Below are 24,769 nucleotides of genomic sequence, written 5' to 3' on the forward strand. Positions count from 1 at the left end.
CTTTTCCCTGCTTTTTCTGTTGTTGATTTCTACTTTTATGTCTTTATGGTCAGGGAAGATGCTTTGTAGTATTTCAATGTTTTGGATTCTGTTGAGGCTTGCTTTGTGATCTAATATGTGGTCTCTTCTGGAGAATGTCCCATGTGCTTTGGAAAAGAAAGTATACTTGTCTGCTGTAGGGTGGAGTGTTCTGTATATATCTACGAGGTCAAGTTGGTTGGTTGCAGCATTTAGATCTTCCCTGTCTTTATTGAGCTTCTTTCTGGATGTTCTGTCCTTTCCTGAAAGTGCTGTGTTGAAGTCTCCTACGATTATTGTGGAGCTGTCCATCTCACTTTTCAATGCTGTTGGTGTTTGTTTTATGTATCTTGAAGCCCTGTCATTGTGTGCATAAATATTTAATATGGTCATATCCTCCTGGTGTATTGTCCTTTCAATCATTATATATTGTTCTTCCTTATCCTTTATGATGGATTTAACTTTAAAGTCTATTTTGTCAGAAATTAATACTGCCACTCCTGGTCTTTTCTGATTGTTGTTTGCTTGATATACATTTTGTCCATCCTTTGAATTTTAGTTTGTGTCTTCAAGTCTAAGGTGTGTCTCTTGTAGGCAGCATATACATGGATTGTGTTTTTTTTTTTATCCATTCTGCCACTCTCTGTCTCTTTATTGATGCATTTAGTCCATTTACATTCATCGTAATTATGGATAGGTATGAGTGCTGTCATTTTTGTGTGTGTGTGTGTTTTTTTTTTGGTGTGTTTTTGACAGTTTCTTTTTTCGACTTCTTTTTTTCGCTGAGTAGTTTTTCTTTATATATTGTCTTTTCCTCTTTTTCATTGTTTCTTATTTTGTTTTTGCTGAGTCTTTATGTTTTTCTTGTATTTTTTTTGACGTGTAGGATTGTTAGTCTCCTTCTTGGTTATCTTAATTTTTACCCCTATTTTTCTAAGTTTAAACCAAACTTTTATTTCTTTATATTGCCTGGACTTCCTCTCTGTATAAAAGATCTATGTCTACATTTTTTAGTCCCTTTTTATTGATTTAATGTTGTCATCTTTTTCCCTGTTTTGAGCTTTTTTTATTGTGATTTATTTTTGTGATTTCCCTATCTGGATTGTTATCTGGTTGCTCTGTCCTGTGTTCTAGTCTTAGGTTGTTATCTGATGTTATTGATTTTCTACCCAGAGGACTCTCTTTAGTATTTCTTGTAGGTTTAGACTGGTTTTTGCAAATTCCCTAAACTTCTGTTTATCTGGAAATGTCCTAATTTCCCCTTCATATTTGAATGACAGTTTTGTTGGATATATGATTCTTGGCTGGCAATTTTTTTTCTTTTAAGGCTTTATATGTCATCCCATTGCCTTCTTGACTGCATGGCTTCTGCTGCATAATCTGAGTTTATTCTTATTGACTTTCCTCTGTAGGTGACTTTTCATTTATCCCTAGATGCTCTTAAAATTCTCTATCTTTGGTTTTGGCAAGTTTGATTATAATATGTCTTGGTGATTTTCTTTTGGAATCTACTTTGTGTGGGGTTCGATGAGCACCTTAGATAGATATCGTCTCATCTTTCACGATATCAGGGAAGTTTTGTGCCAACAAATCTTCAACAACTGTCTCTCTATTTCGTTATCCCTCCCTGTTCTGGTACTCCAATCGCTTGTAGGTTATTTCTCTTGATAGAGTCCCCACATGAGTCTTAGGATTTCTTCATTTTTCTAAATTCTTTCATCTGATTTTTCTTCGAATATATTGGTGCCAAGTGTTTTATATTCCGTCTCACTAATTCTGCCTTCCGGTTCCTCAATTATGCTCCTCTGACTTTCTTTTGAGTTGTCTAATTCTTAAATTTTATTGTTAATCTTCTGAATTTCTGATTGCTGTCTCTTTATGGATTCTTGCAGCCTATTAAATTTGTTATTATGCTCTTGAATAACCTTCTTAACTTCCTGGACTGCTTTATCTCTGTGTTCCTTGGATTTTTCTGCATTTTGCCTGATCTCCTTCCTGATCTCTCGAAGAGTTCTGTATATTAATTTCTTGTACTCTATCTCTGGTAATTCCAGGAATATCTCTTTGTCTAGAAGATTTCTTGATTCTTTGTTTTGAGAGATTATTCTTTGATTAGCGATCACTGTCTGCTTCTTTATGTGATTCGATATTGGCTCTTGTCTCTGAGCCATCTATAAGTTATTGTATCAATTTATTTTATGTTTGCTTACTGTGTCCTAGCTTCTTGCTTTGTTTTGTTTTTATGTGCCCAAATAGGCTACTCAGGATGGCTTGAAAATAACTGTCTGTTCTCTAAGACGATTTACACAATAGCCCTGCCCTCTAGACACTAGGCATTGGCCACACGCTCCAGGTTCTGAGTGGAGACCCCTCAGCTCTGGGCTTCAGCTTGGCTTTCCAGGCCCACTGAGACAGCAACTCTGCTCCCTTGGTTTTGGGTGCACCGTTTTCTTAGTCCACCTGAGTGGCGACGCCACTGTTAGAAACTCCAGAGGCCATCCTCCACCCTTTGAAACCCCAGAGGCCAAGGCCATACCTTTTGAGACTGAGGCAGTTTTGCTTCTTGTGTTTCTTGTTGCTCCAGCTTCTGCTTCCTGGTTTCTTGGCCTCTCAGCTCCTCAGGCCTCATGCCCACATCTTCCTTGCTGGGGAAAGTGTCCCAAAGCTCTGTAGCTCCACCAATAAGTACCTGGAAGCACCCCATTCTGCCAATAAACTTTGGCCAGAAGGCATTCAGCTGTCTTGCTCCTTGGTTCGGAAAGCTAGCTCCACACATAAGGGCCCAGAGGCAGCCCTCTCCACCAGGAAGCCTCCTCTTCACAGGCACTCAGCTCTCTTGCTCTGTGGGGTCAGCTCAAGTGCTGTCTGGCACTGGTCTCCCAGTTCTGCTCCCAGCTGTCTGCTGCTGCTGGTCTTTTGCTGCTTCTGTTCCTCTATCCATTTACAGTTTCAAAACAGCTTCCGTATTTTAGGTATCTGTTAGAGCAGGACCCCACTCCTGGTACAAAATTCTGTCTTAATCATCTAGTGCTGCTATAGCAGAAATACTATGGCTTTAACAGAGAGAAGTTTGTTCTCTCACAGTCCAATAGGCTACAAGTCCGAATTCAGTTTGCCAGCTCCAGGAGAAGGCTTTCTCTCTCTGTTGGCTCTGGAGGAAAGTCCTTGTCAACAGTCTTCCCTTGGTCTGGGAGCACCTCAGCACAGGAAACTCAGTTCCGAAGGACACAGTGTTCTCTTGTTGCTGCTTTCTTGGTGGTATGAAGTCCCCGTGTCTGTCTGCTGACTCTTTCTTTTATATCTCAAAAGAGATTGACTTAAGAGATTGCCTAATCTTGTAGGCCTCATCAATATAACTGCCGGCAATCCATCTTATTACATCACAGTGATAGGATTTACAATGTATAGTAAAATCACATCAGAAGATAAAATGGTAGACAAACACACAAGGGAATCATGGCCTAGCCAAGTTGACAGATATTTTGGGGGGACATAATTCAATCCATGACACCAAACCAAACTTACAGGAAACATTAAAGGGAGTCCTTCGGTTAGAGAACCAACAACATTAGATAATTGGGGTCTAGGACACAGGAAGGCATCAGCCAGATACCAACCTAGGAAAAGAACAATAAAACAAAGCTAAAAAACCTAAAACAGGGAAACAGAGATGTCAATCTGTAAACTACAACATCAAAACAATAAAAGATGGAATAAATGGTGTAGGTGTAGAACTTTGAAATTGAGGTCAGGGCAATATTACATTATAAAATACTGGTTCAAACTTAAGAAGATAAGGGTAAATTTCAGTCTAACCAGAAAGAAAGCTAACAAACCTACTCATCAGAATAAAAAAGAAGAAAAGCATAAAGTCTCAGTAAACACAAACTCTGTAATAATGAAAGAAAAGAAAAGAAACAATCACACAAAAAAAGGAACTCAGCACAGGAAAGTAAGAGGAACAAAGAAAATATCAGCACCACAAAAATAAATAATAAAAGCAAAACAGTATGACAGCAATAAACTCAGACCAATCAGTAATCACACTGAATTTACATTACAAGTTTAAATGCATCTGTAAAGTGACAGAGAGTGACGATGGATAAAAAAACACAACCTATCAATATGCTGTTTACAAGAGACACAGTTTAGATACAAAGACATAAATAGATTAAAAATCAAAGGATGAAAAATTGTATATCAAGCAAACAAACAAACAAAAAAAAACAGTAACCAAAAAAGGACAGGAGTGGCAATACTAATCTCAGATAAAATACTAATCTTGGATAAAATAGACTTTAACCATCCTAGTGGGAGTGAAACCCTGGTGGCATAGTGCTACTGCTGCTAACCAAAGGGCTGGCAGTTCAAATTCACCAGCCGCTCCTTGGAAACTCTATGGGGCAGTTCTACTCTGTCCTATAGGATCGCTATGAGTCAGAATCGACTCGATGGCACTGGGTTTTGTTTTTTTTTTTTTTTTTTTAGTGGGAGTGAAATGGTATCTCCTTGTGGTTTTGATTTGCATCTCTCTGGTGGCTAATGGGTCACTATGAGTTGGAATCAACTCTATGGCAATGGGTTTGGTTTTTTTTTTTTTTTTTTGGTGGCTGATGACATTGAGCATAATTTTTTGTGTTTGGTGTCCATTTGGTGAAATGTCCATTCAAGCCCTTTGCCCATTTTCTAATTCGGTTATTTGTCTTTTTTTATTGTTATTTGTTGAAGTTTTATATATATTTTATTAGATTCTTATGAAATATATGGTCTCTGAAGATACTCTCCAAATCGGTAGCTCACCTTTTCACCTTTTTGGGGAAGTCTTTTAATGAACAAAATTTTAAATTTTTATGAGGTGTGGTTATTTATTTTGTCTTTTGCTATTTTGCTTTTTAAAAATTATATTAGATAATCCATTGTTGAAAGCTAGGCCTGACAGTGTTGCCCCTGTATTTACTTCTTAGAATTGTATGGTTTTAGTTTTCACATTTAGGTCTTTAATCCATGTTGAATTTGTTTTTTTTTTTGTATGGTGTGAGTGGGATGGAAGGCATATATCCTGTTTCATTTTTCTGCCTGTGGAGACCCAATTTTCCCAGCACCATTTACTGAAGTGACTCTTCTTTCTCCATCAAATGGACTTAGCACCCTTGCAAAAAATCAGCTGACTATAGATGTGTGGGTCTATTTCTGGACTCTCAATTCTCTTCCCTTGATCTATCAATATCAGGCTATTTTTTGATAACTATAGCTGTAGAATATGTTTTAAAATCAGGAAGTGTGAGCTATCCTACCTTATTCTTTTCTTTCACTATTACTTTAGCTATTTGGGACCTCTTGTCATTCCACCAAAAATTGAGGATTGGTTTTTCCATTTGTGTTGGAATGTTGATTGGGATTGCGTTGAATCTCTAGATCACTTTGGGTAATATTAACATCTTAACAATATTGAGACTAGATCAATATTTCTTAACGGTTTTTAATTGGCATTCTAGATGTGACAATTTGAACAGAACTATCACAATTTTTTTTTTATCACAATTATTACTGAATAGTAGGCATACCTGACACCACGTCTGGCCAATAAATATATCACCTTCCCTGAGAATTTGAAAGTTGGGTACCAACCCTAACACACACACACACACACACACACACACACACACACACACACACACCACATTTTAAAATATCCCCCAGAGGGGTATCACCCCAGTATGAAAATTTACTGCTTTAGAGAAATTTTATATTTAATTTTCGTGTTTATGAACATGGTAGGTTCTCCATTTATTTAGCTTTTCTTTAATGTGTATCAGTTTTTTATTTATAATCTTTCCTCTAAAGATGTTGCACATCTTTAAAAAAAAATTCCTAGATACCTTGTTGCATTTTCTATTTTACCTTAGAAAATGGAAATGTAATTGATTTTACCATATTGCTCTTATACCTAGCAACTTTTTAAACTCCTTTATTAATTACAAAAATTTATCTGGGGCTCATTTTTCTGTTTTCTCTGGAGACTTATCACATTATCTACAGATAATGGCAATTTGATGCTTTCAGTTCAATCCTCTTGTATCTTATTGTATTTTTTCTCTCCCTTTTGACCTGGTGAGAAGCTGTAGTACAAGGTTTAACAAGGGTGGTGATAATGTGTATTCTTATTTTTTAAAATGTGATTTTAAAGTTTCACCACTGTGTACTACTCATGGTGTGGTTAGCCGGTTCTCAAAAAACGAACAAACAAAACCTAACAACAATAAATGAATAAGCACCCTGATTTACAGCACCCGCCCAGATCCACAGTGTCATTTCAAGCTACTAATGTGAGGTCACTGGACGTGAAGCTGGAAAAGATGTCCACAGCAGGATCTTAAGAGTCAACAGGCGGCAACTCCAAGACACCACTAAATGATGTTTACTTTGACTTTTAGCGATTCTGCTGACTAGATAAGGACTTTGCCCTCTCTTTCAAGTTCGTGAATTTTTTTTAAAAATCATGATTAGATATTGAATATTATCAATTTTTTTCTGCTTCTTCTAAGATGAAAACACTTTCTCCTTTATGCACCTATAAAATCACTTAGGCCTGGGGTTTATTTGAGGTGGGGAGGTTTTTACTACTAATCCAAGGAATTTGACAGTTATGAATCTACTTGTGTTTTCTGTTTATTCTAGCCCATTTCAATAATTTACATTTTTCTAAGAATTTGATCATTTTGCCTATTCATGATATTTCCTCTTTTTTAAAAAATATATATGTCTGTAATTAGTTTCTATCTCTCTTTTTTTATTTCTAATATTGCTTATGGAAACCCTGGTGGCATAGTGGTTAAGTGCTATGCTAGTTAAGCTGGAATTGACTCCACCACAATGGGTTTGGTTTTTAAATATTTTGCTTATTAGTGTCTTATCTCTTTTTATTGATCAGTGTCGCTATAAGTTTATCAATTTTATTGATGCATTAAAATAGCCCTCATATGGTTTTACTGGTCCTATTTTATGTGTTATCTATTTTATTTTTCCTTTTACCTTTATTGTTACTTTCCTTGTTATTTCCTCATATTGTTATTTATTATATTACTTATTATTTTAATTAATTTATGTATTATTTCCTTGTTATTATTTTTCTTACTTTTGAGATTAGAGTTTAGCTAATTTATTTTCAATATTTTCTTTTCTACAATTTTTAACATGTAGTATTTTATTATTTAGTTTAAGTGTTTCCTAAATTCTACTCTGAACTCTTCTTTGACCTCTGAACTATTTCGAAATATGATTTTAAATTTCTAATCATAGGCCATAACTACCAAGTTGACAGAAACAAAAATGATTATAAGAGATTACTATGAACAACTATGTGCCAACAAATTCCGTAACTTAGGTGAAATGTATACAAATTCCTAGGAGGACATATATTTCCAAAATTGACTCAAGAACAAATAGAAAATCTGAAAAGACCAAGTAAAGGGATTAAATTAGTAATCAAAAACTTTTCATGAAGAAAAGCCCAGGAACAGTTGGCTTTTCTGGTGAATTCTACCAAACATTTAAAAAAGATTTACTACCAAGACTTCACAAAACTTCCAAAAGACAGAAGAGGAGGGAACACTTTCTAACTCATTCTATGTGGTGAACATTATCCTGATATTAAAGCCTAATAAAGACGTCACAAGAAAACTACTGAATTTTGTAACTCTTCCTTACCTTTCATAGTTTGTGGTTACAGATGTCTAAATTTTATATTAAGATGGTGTTTGTATTTTTAGTTTAAAAAAATATTATTTTTATCATTTGGGTAGCGATTTTTAAGAGATTGAGTTATAAAAACATCTTTTTGATGAAAAGTGTTATGTCACCATCTTAAATTTTGAAATCCATTCTGTTGAATACACTTGTGTAAAAATTTAATCATGCAGCTATATTCATGATGTATTTTAAAATAGAACTCTATTTTTAATCATGTGTATTAGCCTCTATTTATCATACATATCACCACGACAGGTGCTGTCATAAAGAAAATTTATGATTTTTTTCAAGGGACCAACTGCTACCCCAATTCTGTGCATTTTCAGACAAACACAGTAAGAAATGAATGTTGAATTTTATTTACCTATTAAAATAATTGATCCTCTTCTCAGATATGTTCGGGAGCTCCCCAGAAATCCTAAGGTATCAGATATCAAATCTGTAAGGTAATTCCAGTGAGAAATGTACTGGATGAAAAAAGAAAAAAAAAATATTATCTTAAATGTTGAAAAAGCACATTTGCTCCCTGACTGCGGAGCCCTGGTGGTGCAGTGGGTAAGAGCTCAGCTGGTAACCAAAAGTCCAGCCATTTGAATCCTCCAGGCACTCACTGGAAACCCTATGGGGCAGTTCTACTCTGTTCTATGAGGTCACTATGAGTCTGACTCGACTCGATGGCAACGAGTTTGTTTTTTTTTTTTTTTGAGAGAGGCTTCAAGAGAAAATAACTTGGTCACTTATAGCAAATTTGGTATAACTTATACCAGTGCCCTGGTGGCACAGTGGTTAAGAGTTTGTCTGCTAACCAAAAGGTTGGCAGGTTGAATTCATCATCTGCTCCTTGAAAACCCCATGGGGCAGTTCTACTCTGTCCTATAGGGTCGCTATGAGTTGGAATCCACTTGACAGCAACAGATTTGGTATACTTATACCAAATCAGGACCAGTTTTAAAACTTGAGGATTTCCATGTCTGAATTTTACCCTTGCTTGCAGGTATTATTCAGTTTACTATATGATTCCCAAGCCCAACTTTGTGTTTTCAACCTTTGGTTAACATTGTCCCACCCCATTTGTTTACCATTCCAGTTCACGCTGGTTTCCAGAGTGACAGCTCATAAGGCAGGGCAAAGCATTCCAATTTTCCTTTTGGTGATCTGGAATGTTCTTCCTACCTTTATACCCATCCATAGCTCAAAGTAGATGGGTTGAAGGAAGGCAAAGTAGGTGGGTTGAAGGAAGGAGAAGACAAAATAGATGATCAGTGCTAAAGAAGAGGAAGTGGAGAATTCCAGTTTTCTTTGGTCTGAAGCCCTGGTTATAATCACTCATTTATTTTTTCTTCATATTCCTTCTCCAAGATCCACCCTTGTCCCCATCACACTTCACCACTCTGGATAACTTTTAAGTTCTTTCTATGACTCTTATGGTAGTTAAAACTGAAGGATCACTTACAAGATTGTTACAGATGTTGAGCACAACCATCTCAAAATTGTAATTTTTGTCTTTAAGCCAATATGATGTTGACCAGTTTAACTGTGAGGAACAGATTTCTAATGTATATCTACATGCCTGTGAAGTAGAAGAAGGTCAGTGAGGATCTGTTCATCCAGTGTTACATAAAACATTGTGATTTTCTGCAAAACTAAGGAAAACAAGGCCGCATGACTTACTCTAAATACTCTTAACTCTGCATCCTCCAAATACAGGATCAGAGGCACCAAGCTTTGGAAGACCACATCAGTTAGCAACCACATGTACTGATTCATGTCCTTGAGTAATTCGCCAAAGTGCCAGATGGCCATACTCCGAATGCCTCCATAATTCTGGAATATGCACACATAGAAAAAAGGCCTCATTTAAGCATTATACTAGTGGGAGATATGTGTGTGTTTGTATATGTATATATATATATATATACACACACATACATATACATATACACACACATATATATGGAATTATTATTATCATTTATTTTTAGAAAAGTTTTACCTTGGGTCTTTCTAAGTAGTCAGGTCTTTTTTTTATTTTAAAATAAGATATGATTTATCAAAATTCAGAGTGCATTAAAAAATTCCCTGTGAAAAGTGAGTTTCTTGAATTCAGGAAGATAGTATTTAATAGTATCTTAAAAAGTACAAACGGAATAATCTTGATGACTTGGGGGTAATTTATATAAAGATACTTATAGTAATGTAACCTTCTCACACTCAAATGCTAGGGGCCTTTTCAGAGTTGCCAGTGAATACCAGTGGTACCAATTACCAGCTGTCTTTGAGTTGATTTCTTGATTCATGGTGAACTCATGTGTGTCAGAATAGAACTGTGTTCCATAGTTTTCAATGGCTGGTCAATGGCAGGCCTTTCGTCTGAGGCATCACTTGGTGGACTCGAGCCTCCAACATTTTGGTTAGCAGCTGAGCACGTTAACCATTGGCACCACCCAGGGACTCCCAGTATAGAACCAGGTTTCCAAGGACTACTTATGTCAAATAGGAAGGCATTTAGATTACAAGGATTCCAGTAGAGAAAACTTGCAAGTCAGAGAAACAGGTTATTTTTTAAAATATATAATATCACCTTTAAGTTTTGAAGATATGTTCATGATCTCATTTTGAAATTTTTTTTTTTTTTTTTTTTACAGAAATATTCCAACTAGTTAGCTGTATGACCATGGCCATATTACTTAAATTCTATTTGCCTCAGTTTCCTCATCTATAAACAAGGGATAACAATAATAGGGCTGCTGAGAGGGTTATAGGATATAGTTCATCTAAGTCCCTTAGAACAGTGCCTGGTACACAGTAAGTACTCAATAAATTTTAGCCATTATTGTTATCATCATCATATTCTTATGAAAATCATTTTTGTTACTAAATTTCTTCTTCCTACAATTTAATAATATTCTCCCTTCTTCAATGAAATCTGAGTAACCAAGAATTTATTTATTTTGGCAATATTATGGAATAATTCTCTGGTGCACAAACAATTTATCACAGAAAACTTTAAGAATAAATAGATACCCCATAGCATATCAAAGTGTTCTTATTTATCAAAATATATTGCTGTCATCCAACTATTCTGAAACATATTTGGCATATAAAATGAGAATTTTCAGAATGCACAGCTTTCTAATGACATATTTTTCATTTAATTTTTTTATGCAAATAATAAACACATGGGGCATTGCACATACCAACTCTAATTCCCATAATAAACCTGTTACTGTCTTTCACAGATGGGGAAACTGATGCACAGACTAAATCACTTGCTTAAGATCCCACAGCTATTAAGAAGCAAAACAGGGATTTGAACCCAGGCAGTCCAGATCCAGGGCAAATCAATTTATAGCCTCTAAGTTAGGAGCTCTGGTAGTGCAATGGTTAAGTGCTCAGCTACTAACTGAAAGGTCAGTGGTTCGAACCCACCCCGCAGCTCTGAGAGAGAAAAGACCTGGCGATTTGCTCCTGTAAAGATTGTAACCTAGGCAACCCTATGGGGCAGTTGTACTCTGTAGTGAGGGTTGCTATGGCTCAACAGCACGCAATAACAACAACAAAGTTATACTTAGGAGTCCTTGGGTGGCACAAATGGTTAAGCGTATGGCTAAGAGCTGAAAAGTTGGTGGTTTGAACCCACCCGGCGGCACCTTGGACAACAGACCTAGTGATCTGCTTCTGAAAAGTCACAGCCTTGAAAACTCTATGGAGCAGTGCTGCTCTGCACACATGGGGTCACCTGAGTCAGAAACAACTCTAAGGAAACCAATACCACCACCATTAACTAAGTAATACATTCTCTTTGGGCCAAAGACAGAGGCTGTTCTTTGATTCTCCTTTATTATGGACAAACTTTTCTAGGTTCTCATACTACAGTAAATAAAAAAGGACAGTGCTTTTAAGGGACTAGTATTGGGAATCTCTGGAAAAGTAATGGTGGCTTTGCACAAAATGACCATTTTCTGTTGACGTATTCTGGGATATGATACCATTGCCTCCTCTGGGGCTTCAGCTGATCTGCAGAACCTAATAATCTCATATACCTAACTGTGTAACTCACATGATCCATCAGAGGACAATAGCTGGAAGCAATCCTGATGCACAAAGAGGAGTAGGTCACCTTGTCCAGTTTTCCTAAAAGTTTCCGGAGGGTGATCAAGGCTTGAATTACTACAGTCTTCTCTTTGGAAAGGAAGGCATCCAGGGTGGATAGTATTAAGCTGTAGATATTTTCTATCTACAAATAGAAGGAGGAGAATGGTGGAATTTTGAAACTAGAAGGAGACTTTAGCTAGCATTCTGTATGCATACCTCTGAGTCTGGGACACAGGCAGTGGTGTGCTGGACTGGCTCACAAAAGCCAACTATCAAATAGTCAAAAATTTTGTGAACTATTTGTTAAAAAGAGCCATTATTAAGAATTAAATCATATAAACTTATGATTAAATAAAAACAATGGTAGTAAGTACTCAAAACTTATTGCTTTGTAATTACTTTGCTACATCGTACTGGCATCTATGCTTTAGAGCTCATTTCTCCCACATGGGTGTCAGTTTGTTGTACTGTGGAGGCTTGAGTGTTACTGTGATGCTGGAAGTTAAACACCAGTATTAAAATACCAGCAGGGTCATCCATGGTGGACAGGTTTCAGCTGAGCTTCCAGACGAAGGCAGGCTAGGGAGAAGGGCCTGGTGGTCTACTTCTGAAAAGAATTAGCCAGTGAAAACCTTATGAATAGCCACGGAATATTGTCTGATATAATGCTGGAAGATGAACCCCTTAGTTTGGAAGACCCTCAAAATACAACTGGGAAAGAGCTGCCTCCTCAAAGTAGAGACAACTTTAATGACATGGATGGAGTCAAGCTTTCTGGAACTTCATTTGCTGAGGTGACGTGACTCAAAATGAGAAGAAACAGCTGCAAAGATTAATAATTGGAATGTGGGATGTATGAAGTTTGAATCTAGAAAAATTGGAACTTGTCAAAAATGAAATGAAACACATAAACATCAATATCCTAGGTGTTAGTGAGCTGAAATGGACTGGCATCAGCCATTTTGAATCAGACAATCATATAGTCTGCTATGCCGAGAATGAAAACTTGAAGGGGAATGGCGTTGCATTCATCGTCAAAAAGAACATTTCAAGATCTATCCTGAAGTACAGTGCTGTCCGTGATAGGGTAATATCCATATGCCTACAAGGAAGACTGGTTAATACGACTGTTATTCAGATTTACACACTAACCACTAAGGCTGAAGAAACTGAAGATTTTGATAAATTTATGCAGTCAGAAATTGATCAAACATGCAGTAAGGATGTATTGACAATTACTGGTGATTGGAATGTGAAAACTGGAAACAAAGAAGGACTGGTAATTGGAAAATATGGCCTTGGTGATAGACATGATGTCAGAGATTGCATGGTAGAATTTTGTAAGACCAATGGCTTCTTCATGGTAAATACCTTTTTCCAACAACATAAACAGTGGCTATACACGTAGACCTTGCCAGATGGAATACACAGGAATGAAATTGACTACATCTGTGGAAAGAGATGATGAAAAAGCTCAATATCATAAATCAGAACAAGGCGAGAGACTGCAGAATAGATAGATCATCAATTGCTCCTATGCAAGTTCAAGATGAAGAAAATTAGAACAAATACATGAGAGCCAAAGTATGACCTTGAGTATATCCCACCTAAATTTAGAGACCATCTCAAGAATAGATTTGACACACTGAAGACTAATGATCGGAGACCAGATGAGTTTGTAGAATGACAAAATATTAAGTGACACAGGAAGCATCAAAAGAAGATGGAAGGAATACGCAGAGTCACTATACCAAAAAGAATTATCGACATTCAACCATTTCAGGAGATAGCATGTGATCAGGAACTGATGGCACTGAAGAAAGAAGTCCAAGTTGCACTGAAGGCACTGGTGAAAACCAAGGGCTCCAGCTCCACCCAGTGAGATGTTTCAACAAATGGATGCAGGGCTGGAAGTGCTCACTCATCTATTCCAAGAAATTTGGAAGACAGCTACCTGGCCAATCAACTGGAAGAGATCCATATTTATGCCTAGTGTCAAAAAAAGTGATCCAACAGAATGCAGAAATTATGGAACAATATCATTAATATCACAGGCAAGTACGATTTGGCTGAAGATTATTCAAAAGCTGCTGCAGCAGTACATTGACAGGGAACTGCCAGAAATTCAAGCTGGTTTCGGAAGGGGACGTGGAACCAGGAATATCATTGCTGATGTCAGATGGATCCTGGCTGAAAGCAGAGAATACCAGAAACATGTTTACCTGTGTTTTATTGACTATGCAAAGGCATTGACTGTGTGGATCATAACACATTTTGGATAACATTGAGAAGAATGGGAATTCCAGAACACTTAATTGTGCTCATGAGGAACCTGTACACAGATCAACAGGCAGTTGTTTGAAAAGAACGAAGGACACTGTGTAGTTTAAAGTCAGGAAATGTGAGCATCAGGGTTGTGTCCTTTCACCATACTTATTCAATCTGCATGCTGATCAAATAATCTGAGAAGCTGGACTGTGTGAAGAAGAACAAGACATCTGGATTGAAGGAAGGCTCATTAACAACCTGCATTATGCAGATGACATAACCTTGCTTGCTGAAAGTTAAAAGGACTTGAAGCACTTAGCAAGATAAAAGATTATACCCTTCAGTATGGATTATGCCTCAACATAAAGAAAACAGAAGCCCTCACAACTGGACTAATAAGCAACATCATAATAAATGGAGAAAAGATTGAAGTTGTCAAGGATTTCATTTTACTTGGATTCACACTCAGCACCCACAGAAGCAGCAGTCAAGAAATCAAATGATGCATTGCTTTGGGTGAATCTGCTGTAAAAGACCTCTTTAAGGTGTTAAAAAGCAAAGATGCCACCTTGAAGACTAAGGTGGCCCTGACGCAAGCCTTGGTGTTTTCCATTGCCTCATATATGCATGTGAAAGCTGGACAATGAATAAGGAAGACTGAAGAAGAATTGATACCTTTGAATTATGGTGTTGGCGAAGAATATTAAACATTCCACGGACTACCAAAAGAACGAGCAAATCCGTCTTGGAAGAAGTATAGACAGAATGTTCTGTAGAAGCAAGGATGGTAAAACTATATCTCACATATTTGGACATGTAATCATGAGGGATCAGTCCTTGGAGAAGGACATCATGCTTGGTAAAGCAGAAGGTCATTGAAAAAGAGTAATACCCTCAACAAGATGGACTGACACAGTGCCTGCAACAATGGGCTTAAGCATAATGACGATTGTGAGGATGGCGCAGGACCGAGCAATGTTTCATTCTGTTGTATATAGCGTTGCTGTGTGTCAGAATGGACTCAACGATACCTAACAACAACAGTAACAGAGCTTACTTAGGGAGTCTGGGTGGTGCAAGTAGTTCTTAATCAGGCTGCTAACCTAAAAGGTCAGCGGTTTGCACCCATTCAGGGCCTCCATCAAAGAAGGACATGGTGAACTACTTCAGTAAAGATTACTGCCAAGAAAGCCCTATGGAGCAGTTCTACTCTGTAATATATGTGGTCATCTCTATTTGGGGGCCAGCTAGATGGCAGCTAGCAACAACAACAAGGCATTATTTATATCTATTTGTCTGTCTGGTGGAAATAAATAGTAGTGTGCTTCTGGGACTCTCTTCCCAACTCTGCCATTAGTGATGTTACTTTGATAGCTTGAAACCAGCTACCATGGTAGTATTTATACTAGGGAACTTGGCCTTGTTTTCTGTGGAGCCTGTTGTTAAAGATTTACTAACATACCACTGGCAAGACGATCTCTAAAGTAGGTAAGTGGTAGTGACCTGTTTGGATGAGAGACACTGAGCTGCTGAGCAAAGCCATGGCAGTCACCTGCAGATTAGACTCAAACATAAAGCAAGGAAAAACATGACAAAGAGGCATTGAACAAGAGAAAATCAGGAGATAAAAGAAGTGAAGGAAATAAATAAATATTCATTGAATGGATAGCATTTGCCAAAATAATAGCTTTAAGTAGAAAAAAAAAAACAAGAGGGATGGGCTATATTACAGAGAAAGGCTGCTTATATCTTGGCTGGAGACCTGAGTGTTTACTGATAGTACGCAAAACTTCAACCCTGATTATTCTTTACTACTTCTCATTCAAGGAACCCTTATGGCGCAAATGTTAGATGCTTGGCTGTTAACAGAAAAGTTGGTGGTTCGAACCCACCGAGTGGCTCCCAGGGAGAAAAACATAAAGATTAAAGTCAAGAAAACCCTATAGGAAAGTTCTAATCTGTCACATGAGGTTGTTATGAGTCCAGATAGACTTGATGGCATCTAAAACAACAAATTCTCTCACTTTCCTTGCTGACCTTGCCACAGAATATTCCTGTCAGTGGTTAAAAATATTAAGAAGAGGGTTGGACATGGCAATAAAGACCCTGCTGCTTAGAGTGTACGCTGTTTATAAATCTTCTGACTTCTATGATCTATTTAAGGCAGTCCATGGCTCATTTCATTCTAAAGACAAAATGGGTGTCCACTGACAGGATTTAAGCTTTCAGAGTCTATGCTCAATAGATAAACAAGAGTTTATTATTAGATTTATTAATCAGGAATGATTTATGGTAAATCTACGCTCTCGGCTTTGTGCAAGGTACTTTGGAATTTATAACAGATTATAAAACATAGGGGCATGCCTAGATTCATTCTCCTTGGAAGGCAAATTGTGTTCACATCATAGAGTGGCTAATAATGTAAGACAGTGATTCTCAACTTTAACCTGTACGAGAATCAACTGGAGAACTTTTTGAAATACAGATTTTTGGGTCCCACCCCCAGAGTTTCTGGGGTGTGGCCTGACAATTTGCTTTTCTGACAAGTTCCCAGATGATGCTGACGCTGCTGGTTCAGGAACCATACTTTGGCATTCACTGATGCAAAAATGTTATATATAAACAAATGCTCATGTTTGGCACGGCCCCAAGTGGGATGAGGCTGCTGGAGATCAGATTATGCAGTGAAGTTCAACTCAAGTTTATGATAGAAAAAGAAGAAGAAAAAGTGTAAATATGTATGGGTGATAGAGAAATGTATTATGAGTGGAAGAAAAATTGTGAGTGTTCTGAGATAGGAATTCACATGTATGGGTGTGTGTGTTGCGGGGGATTAATTGATGTGTGTTCAGGCTGTCTTAAGGGAGTGTTTGTGCAGGGAATGCTGATAAATAAGTTCTGAGTGAAACGAAAGATTTTTCTGGGGAAAAATATAAATAAGTCGATAAAGTCGCTCAGTTGACTTAAGATATCCGTTCCTTTCAATGCAGTTTCCTTATTGATAAAACACTAGTCTTTGATACTGTTTTGGCTGTCTAGGAACTGAAAAATGTTCATGTTTTATCCAAAAGGCTATTGAGAAGTATCACAATCTCAGATTCTGACTTTGATGGTGCTAGAAGACACAAATCCCACACACACCTACCTCATTGACAACTGGTGCTAGACTGGCGATTTTCTGCAGGCTCAGTTTGCTCACTGAAGGGTTTGAGTCATTGACCCAGTTTCTGAAAAGGACCAAAAATTCTTCTGGAAATGGGCTCTTGAAGAAGTTATTCAAAAGCTGAAAGAAAAACAAAAACAATTTATAAACAGATTCAAGGGCAAGGAGAAAGATTTCTGGCTCAGTCACAAAAATCAAGACATTTTTGGTAAAATTGGAACACAAGTCATGCAAAAACTCCAAATACTCATTCTTACATATAGTTCTGTGCTCATAGAAGGAGGGAGAAGTAGCAGTCAGAATAGAAAATACATGCTTTATTTTATTTATTTATACAGTGGCATCTCTAGGGTTGGTATCGCCAAGTACATAACTCATGGTGTCACCCCCCCATGTTAATTACCACAATAGCTAAAACACCAGAAAATTTGACAAAATCAGTGAGTGTAAAAACACTGGCAACAAAGAAAACTACAGCGTGTGGTTCTAGCACATGCTGATAAAACCACGTGATTCAAAGAGTCATTGCCCTTGGGTAATAATGACAGCTCTGACTAGAGGGTAAAAAACCCAGTGCCGTCGAGCCGATTAAGGTTCAAAAAGAAAATTAGCATAGAGTTTTAGTCTTGTAGGTATATTGATAAATGTAAGCTGGGCTTACCAAAATATTTTTGTTGTTATAATTTACCACAGGGATATTTTTACAAAAAATTACAAACTTCTGCAGAAACAGTGCACAAAAATTTTATAGACAGTCATTTTGGTGTTACCCTCTCTGACAATGTACCCAGTGCAGTCCGCATCCCCCCACCTCCCTAGTGATGTTACTATGTATGTATATATACACACATATTCTTTTTTCCCTCCATTGTAGGAAACTGAGTGATTCAATTTAAATTACCTTTCTCTCCAGGGATTGTAGACAGGTGGGTGAGATCTTCAACACTGAATGTTTATATATACTAGGAGGTCATGCATTCTATGGGCCAGTCACTGTGCTAATAAATGGGGATACAATGTTGAGCAAAATGGCATCAATCCATGACCTACGGACCTTATAAAATAGCAGGAAAGATAGATACTATACTGTGATATTATACTATGATACTACACTACACTACACTACACTACACTACACTATACTAGACTACACCATCGTAGTGAAAACAGATTTGCCAACTGTGATCAGTACAAGGAAGGAAAACTACAGGAAACAACAAAAACATTTGAAGGAGTACCGAATTTAGATTGTGTAGTCTAGAATGAATTTAGAATGACAAAATGACATCTGAACTCAGGCTCGAAGGCAGAGCTGGCATTAGCTAATAAGTGTTGCATTTATCGTCAAAAAGAACATTTCAAGATCTATCCTGAAGTGCAATGCTCTCAGTGATAGGATATTATCCATATGCCTATAAGCAAGACCAGTCAATATAACTGTTATTCAAATTTATGCACCAACCACTAAGGCCAAAGATGAATCAAATGAAGTGATCAAAATGCATTGATAATTACTGGTGATTGGAATGTGAAAGTTGGAAACAAAGAAGAAAGACTGGTAGTTGGAAAATATGTCCTCGGTGATAGAAACAATGCTGGAGATCACATGATAGAATTTTGCAAGACCAAAGACTTTGTCATCACAAATACCTTTTCAACAACATAAATGGTGACTATACATGTGAATCTCACCAGATGAAATCAACTACATCTGTGGAAAGAGACAATGGAAAAGCTCAATATCTTCAGTCAGAACAAGGCCAGGGGTGTCTGTGGAACAGACCATCAATTGCTCCCATGTAAATTGAAGCTGAAGTTGAAGAAAATTAGAGCAATCCCACAAGAGCCAAAATATGACCTTGAACATATCTGACCTGAATTTAGAGACCATCTCAAGAATAGATCTGATGCACTGAATGCTAATGACTGAAGACCAGATAAGTAGTGGAATGACATCAAGGACATCATACATGAATAAAGCAAGAGATCGTTAAAAAGAGTGGAAAGAAAGAAAAGACCAAAATTGATGTCAGAAGAGACTCTGAAACTTGCTCCTGAATGTCAAGTAGCTAAAGCAAACAAAAGAAATGATGAAGTAAAAGAGCTGAAAAGAAGATTTCAAAGGGTGGCTGGAGAAGACAAAGTATTATGATGACATGTGCAAAGACCTGGAATTAGAAAACCAAAAGGGAAGAACACACTCAGCATTTCTCAAGCCAAAGGAACTGAAGGAAAAATTCAAGCCTCAAGTTGCAATATTGAAGGATTCTAAAGGGAAAATATTAAAGGACACAGGAAGCATCAAAAGAATATGGAAGGAATACACACAGTCACTATACCAAAAAGAATTGGTCGACATTCAACCATTTCAGGAGGTAGTATATGATGAGGAACCGATGGTACTGAAGGAAGAGGTCAAAGCTGCACTGAAGGCACTATTGAAAAACAAGGCTCCAGGAATTAATAGAATGCCAATTGAGATATTTCAACAAATGTATGCAGCACTGGAAGTGCTCACTTGTCTACGCCAAGAAATTTGGAAGACAGCTACCTTGCCAATTGACTGGAAGAGATCCATATTTATGCCTATTCCAAAGAAAGGTGATGTAACAGAATGAGGAAATTGCAGAACAATATCATTAATATCACATGCAAATAAAATTTTGCTGAAGATCATTTAGAAGTAGGTGCATCAGTCCATCAACAGGGAACTGCCAGAAATTCAAGCTGGATTAAGAAGAGGGTGTGGAATAAGGGACATCATTGCTGATGTCAGATGGATCATGGCTGAGAGCAGAGAATACCATAAAGATGTTTACCTGTGTTTTACTATGTAAAGGCATCCACCTGTTTAGATCATAACATATTATGGATAACATTGCTAAGAATGGGTATTCCAGAACACTTAATTCTGCCCATGAGAAACCTGTACATAGATCAAGAGACAGTTGTTCTAACAGAACGAGGGGATACTGCATGGGTTAAGTCAGGAAAATTGCAGGACAGTGTTGTATCCTTTCACCATGCTTATTCAATCTGTATGCTGAGTAAATAATCTGAGAAGCTGGACTATATGAAGAAGAATGGGCATCAGGATTGGAGGAAGGCTTGTTAACAACCTGCATTACGCAGATGACACAGCTTTTCATGCTGATAGTGAAGAGGACTTGAAGCATTTACTGATGAAGATCAAAGACCACAGCCTTCAGTATGGATTACACCTCAACACAAAGAAAACAAAAATCCTCACAACTGGACCAATAAGCAACATCATAATAAATGGAGAAAAGATTGAAGTTGTAAAGGATTTTATTTTACTTGGATCCACAATTAACAGCCATGGAAGAGGCAGTCAAGAAATCAAAGGACACATTGCATTGGGGAAATCTGCTGCAAAAAATCTTTTTAAAGAGTTAAAAAGCAACGATGCCACCTTGAAGACTAAGGTACACATGACCCAAGCCATGGTGTTTTCACTTGCCTCATATGCTTGCGAAAGCTGAACAATGAGTAAGGAAGACCAAAGAAGAATCGATGTCTTTAAATTATGGTGTTGGTGAAGAATATTGCATATACCATGGACTGCCAAAAGAATAAACAAATCTGTCTTGGAAGAAGTACAGGGAGAACGCTCCTTAGAAGAAAAGATGGTGAAACCGCAGCTCACATAATTTGGACATGTTATCAGGAAAGACCGGTCCCTGGAGAAGGACATCATGCTTGGTAAAGTAGACGGTGAGGAAAAAGAGGACCCTCAACAAGATCGATTGACATACTGGCTGCAACAATGGGCTGAAGTGTAACAGTGCTCATGAGGATGGTGCAGAACCAGGCAGTTTTGTTCTGTTGTACATAGGATTGCTATGAGTCAGAACTGAGTGAATGGCACCTAACAACAGCTCTCTCTTTTCATGGGCTGGTGTGCCTAGCTCCACTGATAAGTGCCTGAAGGCACCACATTCTGCCAGCAAGCCTCCTGCCCAAAGGTGCTCAGCTCTCTCATTCCACGGGTGGCGAGCCAAGGTCCACCAAGTGCCCAGATGCACACTACTCCACCAGCAAGCCTTCTGTCTGAAGGTGCTCAGCTTCCTCACTTTGTGGGCTGGGAAGCCCACAGAGCCATCTTCTGGTTCTGCTGCCTCTGCTTCTGCCCTTTCTCTGCCACCACTTCTCACTGCCTCTGGTATTAAAGCTCTCTCTCTGTCTCCTGGGTCTAGGAGGTTCTCAGTGCAGAGATCGCAGGTCCAAAGGACACACTCCACTCCTAACCCTTCTTTCTTGGTGATATTAAGGTTCCCCCTTTCCACCTCCAGGATGACTCATTTTAAGCAAAACTGACCAGTCCTCTCGCTAGAGTTCCATACATCTTATTTGCATGGTCCCACCCCCACAAGGGTGCCATGCACCTTATTTGCATTATTAGCAAGCTATCCAGTTCCCTTGATGGGCTACAAGCACCTCATTTGCATAGTCCCACACATTTAGTGGGAGTTACAAAACCATGGTGAGAAAGGCCATATAAAAACAATCTATCCTGCTGCACAGGCTCATCTTATATTTTCTTCACCACCTGGAATCATGGTTCCTTTCAGTGAGTAATGTCATTTCGAAACCGTTAGAAATGAATGCTAAGTGTGCTCATGGTTACTGGAATATCATTTCTGTCTGGCCATTACTTAGAGCTAGGAAAAAAAAAATTTAATCATGAGTTCATATGGGCACTATTGATATTTTCAATTCAAATTGAATATGACAGATTTGATCTTAACTTTGTACAGTTTTATATTTGTATCTCTTTTCTCTCACCTGGAAAACCATGGTGTCTAATAGCATTAATATATTTATTTACATAATTTCTGCTATATTTATATAATATGCATCAAAACCAAACCAAACGCATTGCCATTGAGTCGATTCTGACTCATAGTGACGCCATAGGACAGAGTAGAACTGCCTCATAAAGTTTCCAATGAGTGCCTGGTGGGTTCCAACTGCTGACCTTTTGGTTAGCAGCCATAGCTCTTAACCACTACTCTGCCAGAGTTTCCACAGCAACATTTAAAATCAATATTAGTATATAATACCAATAAGCCTCCTGAATAAATGTTAAGATTTCTTTATAGATATTTTTGTCCTTACCATATATCTCCCTAAGGATGTATAGTTACAGCATTATGTTCAAAACTACTTGAAGTAATTGTGTTACATATGTGGTTATGTCATTACTTCAATATACAATTATGTTCATTTGTATTAGTTTTAGGCTTTACTTGATTTCTTTTTCTTGATTTAATTTTATCTTTTCAATAATAACTATACAAGTAAAAGCTACACAAAAAAGGTGTGTGTTATGGATTGATGTCCTCCAAAAATATGTATCAAATTGGCTAGGCCATGATTCCCAGTATCGTTTGATTGTCCACCAGTTTGTCATCTGATATTACTTCGCTATTGTGTTGTAAATCCTACCTCCATGGTGTTAATCAGGCAGAATTACAGGCAGTTATGTTAATGAGGCAGGACTCAATTTGCAATATTAGGTTGTATCTTGAGTCGATCACTTTTGAGACATGAAAGAGAGAAGTGAGCAGAGAGACGGGGAGGGGGGACCTCATTACCACCAAGCAAGAACAACCAGGTACACATGTCCTTTGGACCTGGAGTCCCTGCACTGAAAATCTCCTAGACCAGGGGAAGATTGATGACAAGGACCTTCCCCAGAGCCAACAGAGAAAGCCTTCCACTGTAGCTGACACGCTGAATTTGGACTTCTAGCTTCCTAAACTGTGAGAGAATAAATTGCTGTTTGTTAAAGCCATCCAACTGTGGTGTTTCTGTTATAGCAGCACCAGATAGCTAAGACAGAGTGCTTGAAGAGTCTTGTCATCCCTATCCACTCCATTCCATTCCTATAAATAATGATTTTCTTTAATATGTGGTCTATACTTTTCTGATTCTTCTACTAGGGAGTAAGAATATATTCTTGAATTTTTATATTACATAGTATATAATAAAATTATATATAATATGTAAAACATATACATAGTACATATACCCATTGTCATTGAGTCAGTTCTAACTCATAGCAACCCTATAGGACAGAGCAGAACTGCCCCATATAGTTTCCAAGGAGTGGCTGGTAGATTCAAACTGCCAACCTTTTTTGATTAGCAGCCAAGCTCTTAACCACTGTACCACCAAGGCTCCACATAGTACATATAGATATATATTATTCCCGAAGAATAAGTTAATATTTTATATATTTCCATAGTATATAATACATTTATTTTTCTTTCACACACAAAAAGTAACATCCTGTATACATGGATCTGTGCCTTGGTTTTTATCACTTAACAACTTCTGGAAATTACTCCATCTTAGTACATAGAGACCTTTCTGATTCTTTTTTATGGCTCTATGGTACTGAAAATACTGTGGATCTCAGGTGACTTTATTCACAGAAGTCTTCCAAAATTTTAAGGGTAATATAATTTCCAAGATCCATAAATCATTCAACAGCATGGAAAAATATCTCAAATTACTTAATCGATTTTTAAATTTAATGTAAATCCCGTATCAAAACATGAGAAAGGCAATACATAATAGATAACTATAAAACAAAATTACCTCTGAATATAGGTGTGAAAATCTTTAACAAAATGCTAATAACTCAATTTCTAAATGCCCAGAAAATTAGAATAATAGTTTTAATATTGGGCCATCTATAATAGTATATATCATTAATAAGTGATATAAGATAAACATCATGCTATTAACTATTAAAAGGTAGTCAATAGAATTCAACGTTTTAATTACGAGTAGGAATAAAATGATAATTGATAACAATCTACTTCCAAAAACAGTTAGTCATCTTATTGGGGAACCAATGGTAAAAACATATGTTATGGGAAATTATAATAGAAAAGGCCACATTCACACTAACAACAAAAAATAATACAAACCACTTAATAATAATTCCAAAATAGGTACACAAGTTTTACATAAAAAGAAAATATTGATTGAGAAAAAGAAGTGAAAATATTATAAAGATGTCATTCCTGAGACACTTAGAGCTTTAATGTACCATATTTTTACACAAATAAGGCATGTCTTCTACATTTGTTTGCCAACCATACCCTCCCGCCTCGAGGTATTTTCATAAGAACCACTATGCCAATTGTTTTTCACACGTTGCTGTAAAGAATTAGCATAGCATGCTTACAAAAATAGCCCATGGGGGAAGTGTGCAGTTGACAGATAAAGGTAGAAGGAGCACCTTATTTGTGTAAAAATATGGTAATTGCAATCATAATTTCAACCAGTTTTTTTTGTTTGTTTGTTTGCTGAACTTGTGAAAGTAATTTTAAAACTTAACTAAAAGAAGTAATACATAGGGAAGAAGGAAAAAATTTGAAAAGAAGAGAGTTGTAGAAAGTTGCTTTGCCAGACATTAAAATTTATTTTCAAAATACTATA

General features: G+C 37.2%; 1 protein-coding gene across 1 annotated transcript in view; it reads right to left on the minus strand.

Annotated features, from left to right (window-relative positions):
* MROH9 (maestro heat like repeat family member 9) overlaps window positions 1-24,769 on the minus strand; it is a 107,207-nt gene that overhangs the window by 16,336 nt on the left and 66,102 nt on the right. The window contains exons 15-19 of the mRNA XM_010595055.3: window positions 17,276-17,413; window positions 11,828-12,004; window positions 9,439-9,591; window positions 9,221-9,337; window positions 8,132-8,234 (exon numbers count right to left, since the gene is read on the minus strand). Of these exons, the coding sequence (XP_010593357.2) occupies window positions 8,132-8,234; window positions 9,221-9,337; window positions 9,439-9,591; window positions 11,828-12,004; window positions 17,276-17,413 (688 nt within the window). The remainder of the gene's footprint in view (window positions 1-8,131; window positions 8,235-9,220; window positions 9,338-9,438; window positions 9,592-11,827; window positions 12,005-17,275; window positions 17,414-24,769) is intronic.

Source organism: Loxodonta africana, chromosome 3 (genome assembly GCF_030014295.1).
Source record: "Loxodonta africana isolate mLoxAfr1 chromosome 3, mLoxAfr1.hap2, whole genome shotgun sequence".
Lineage (NCBI taxonomy): Eukaryota > Metazoa > Chordata > Mammalia > Proboscidea > Elephantidae > Loxodonta > Loxodonta africana.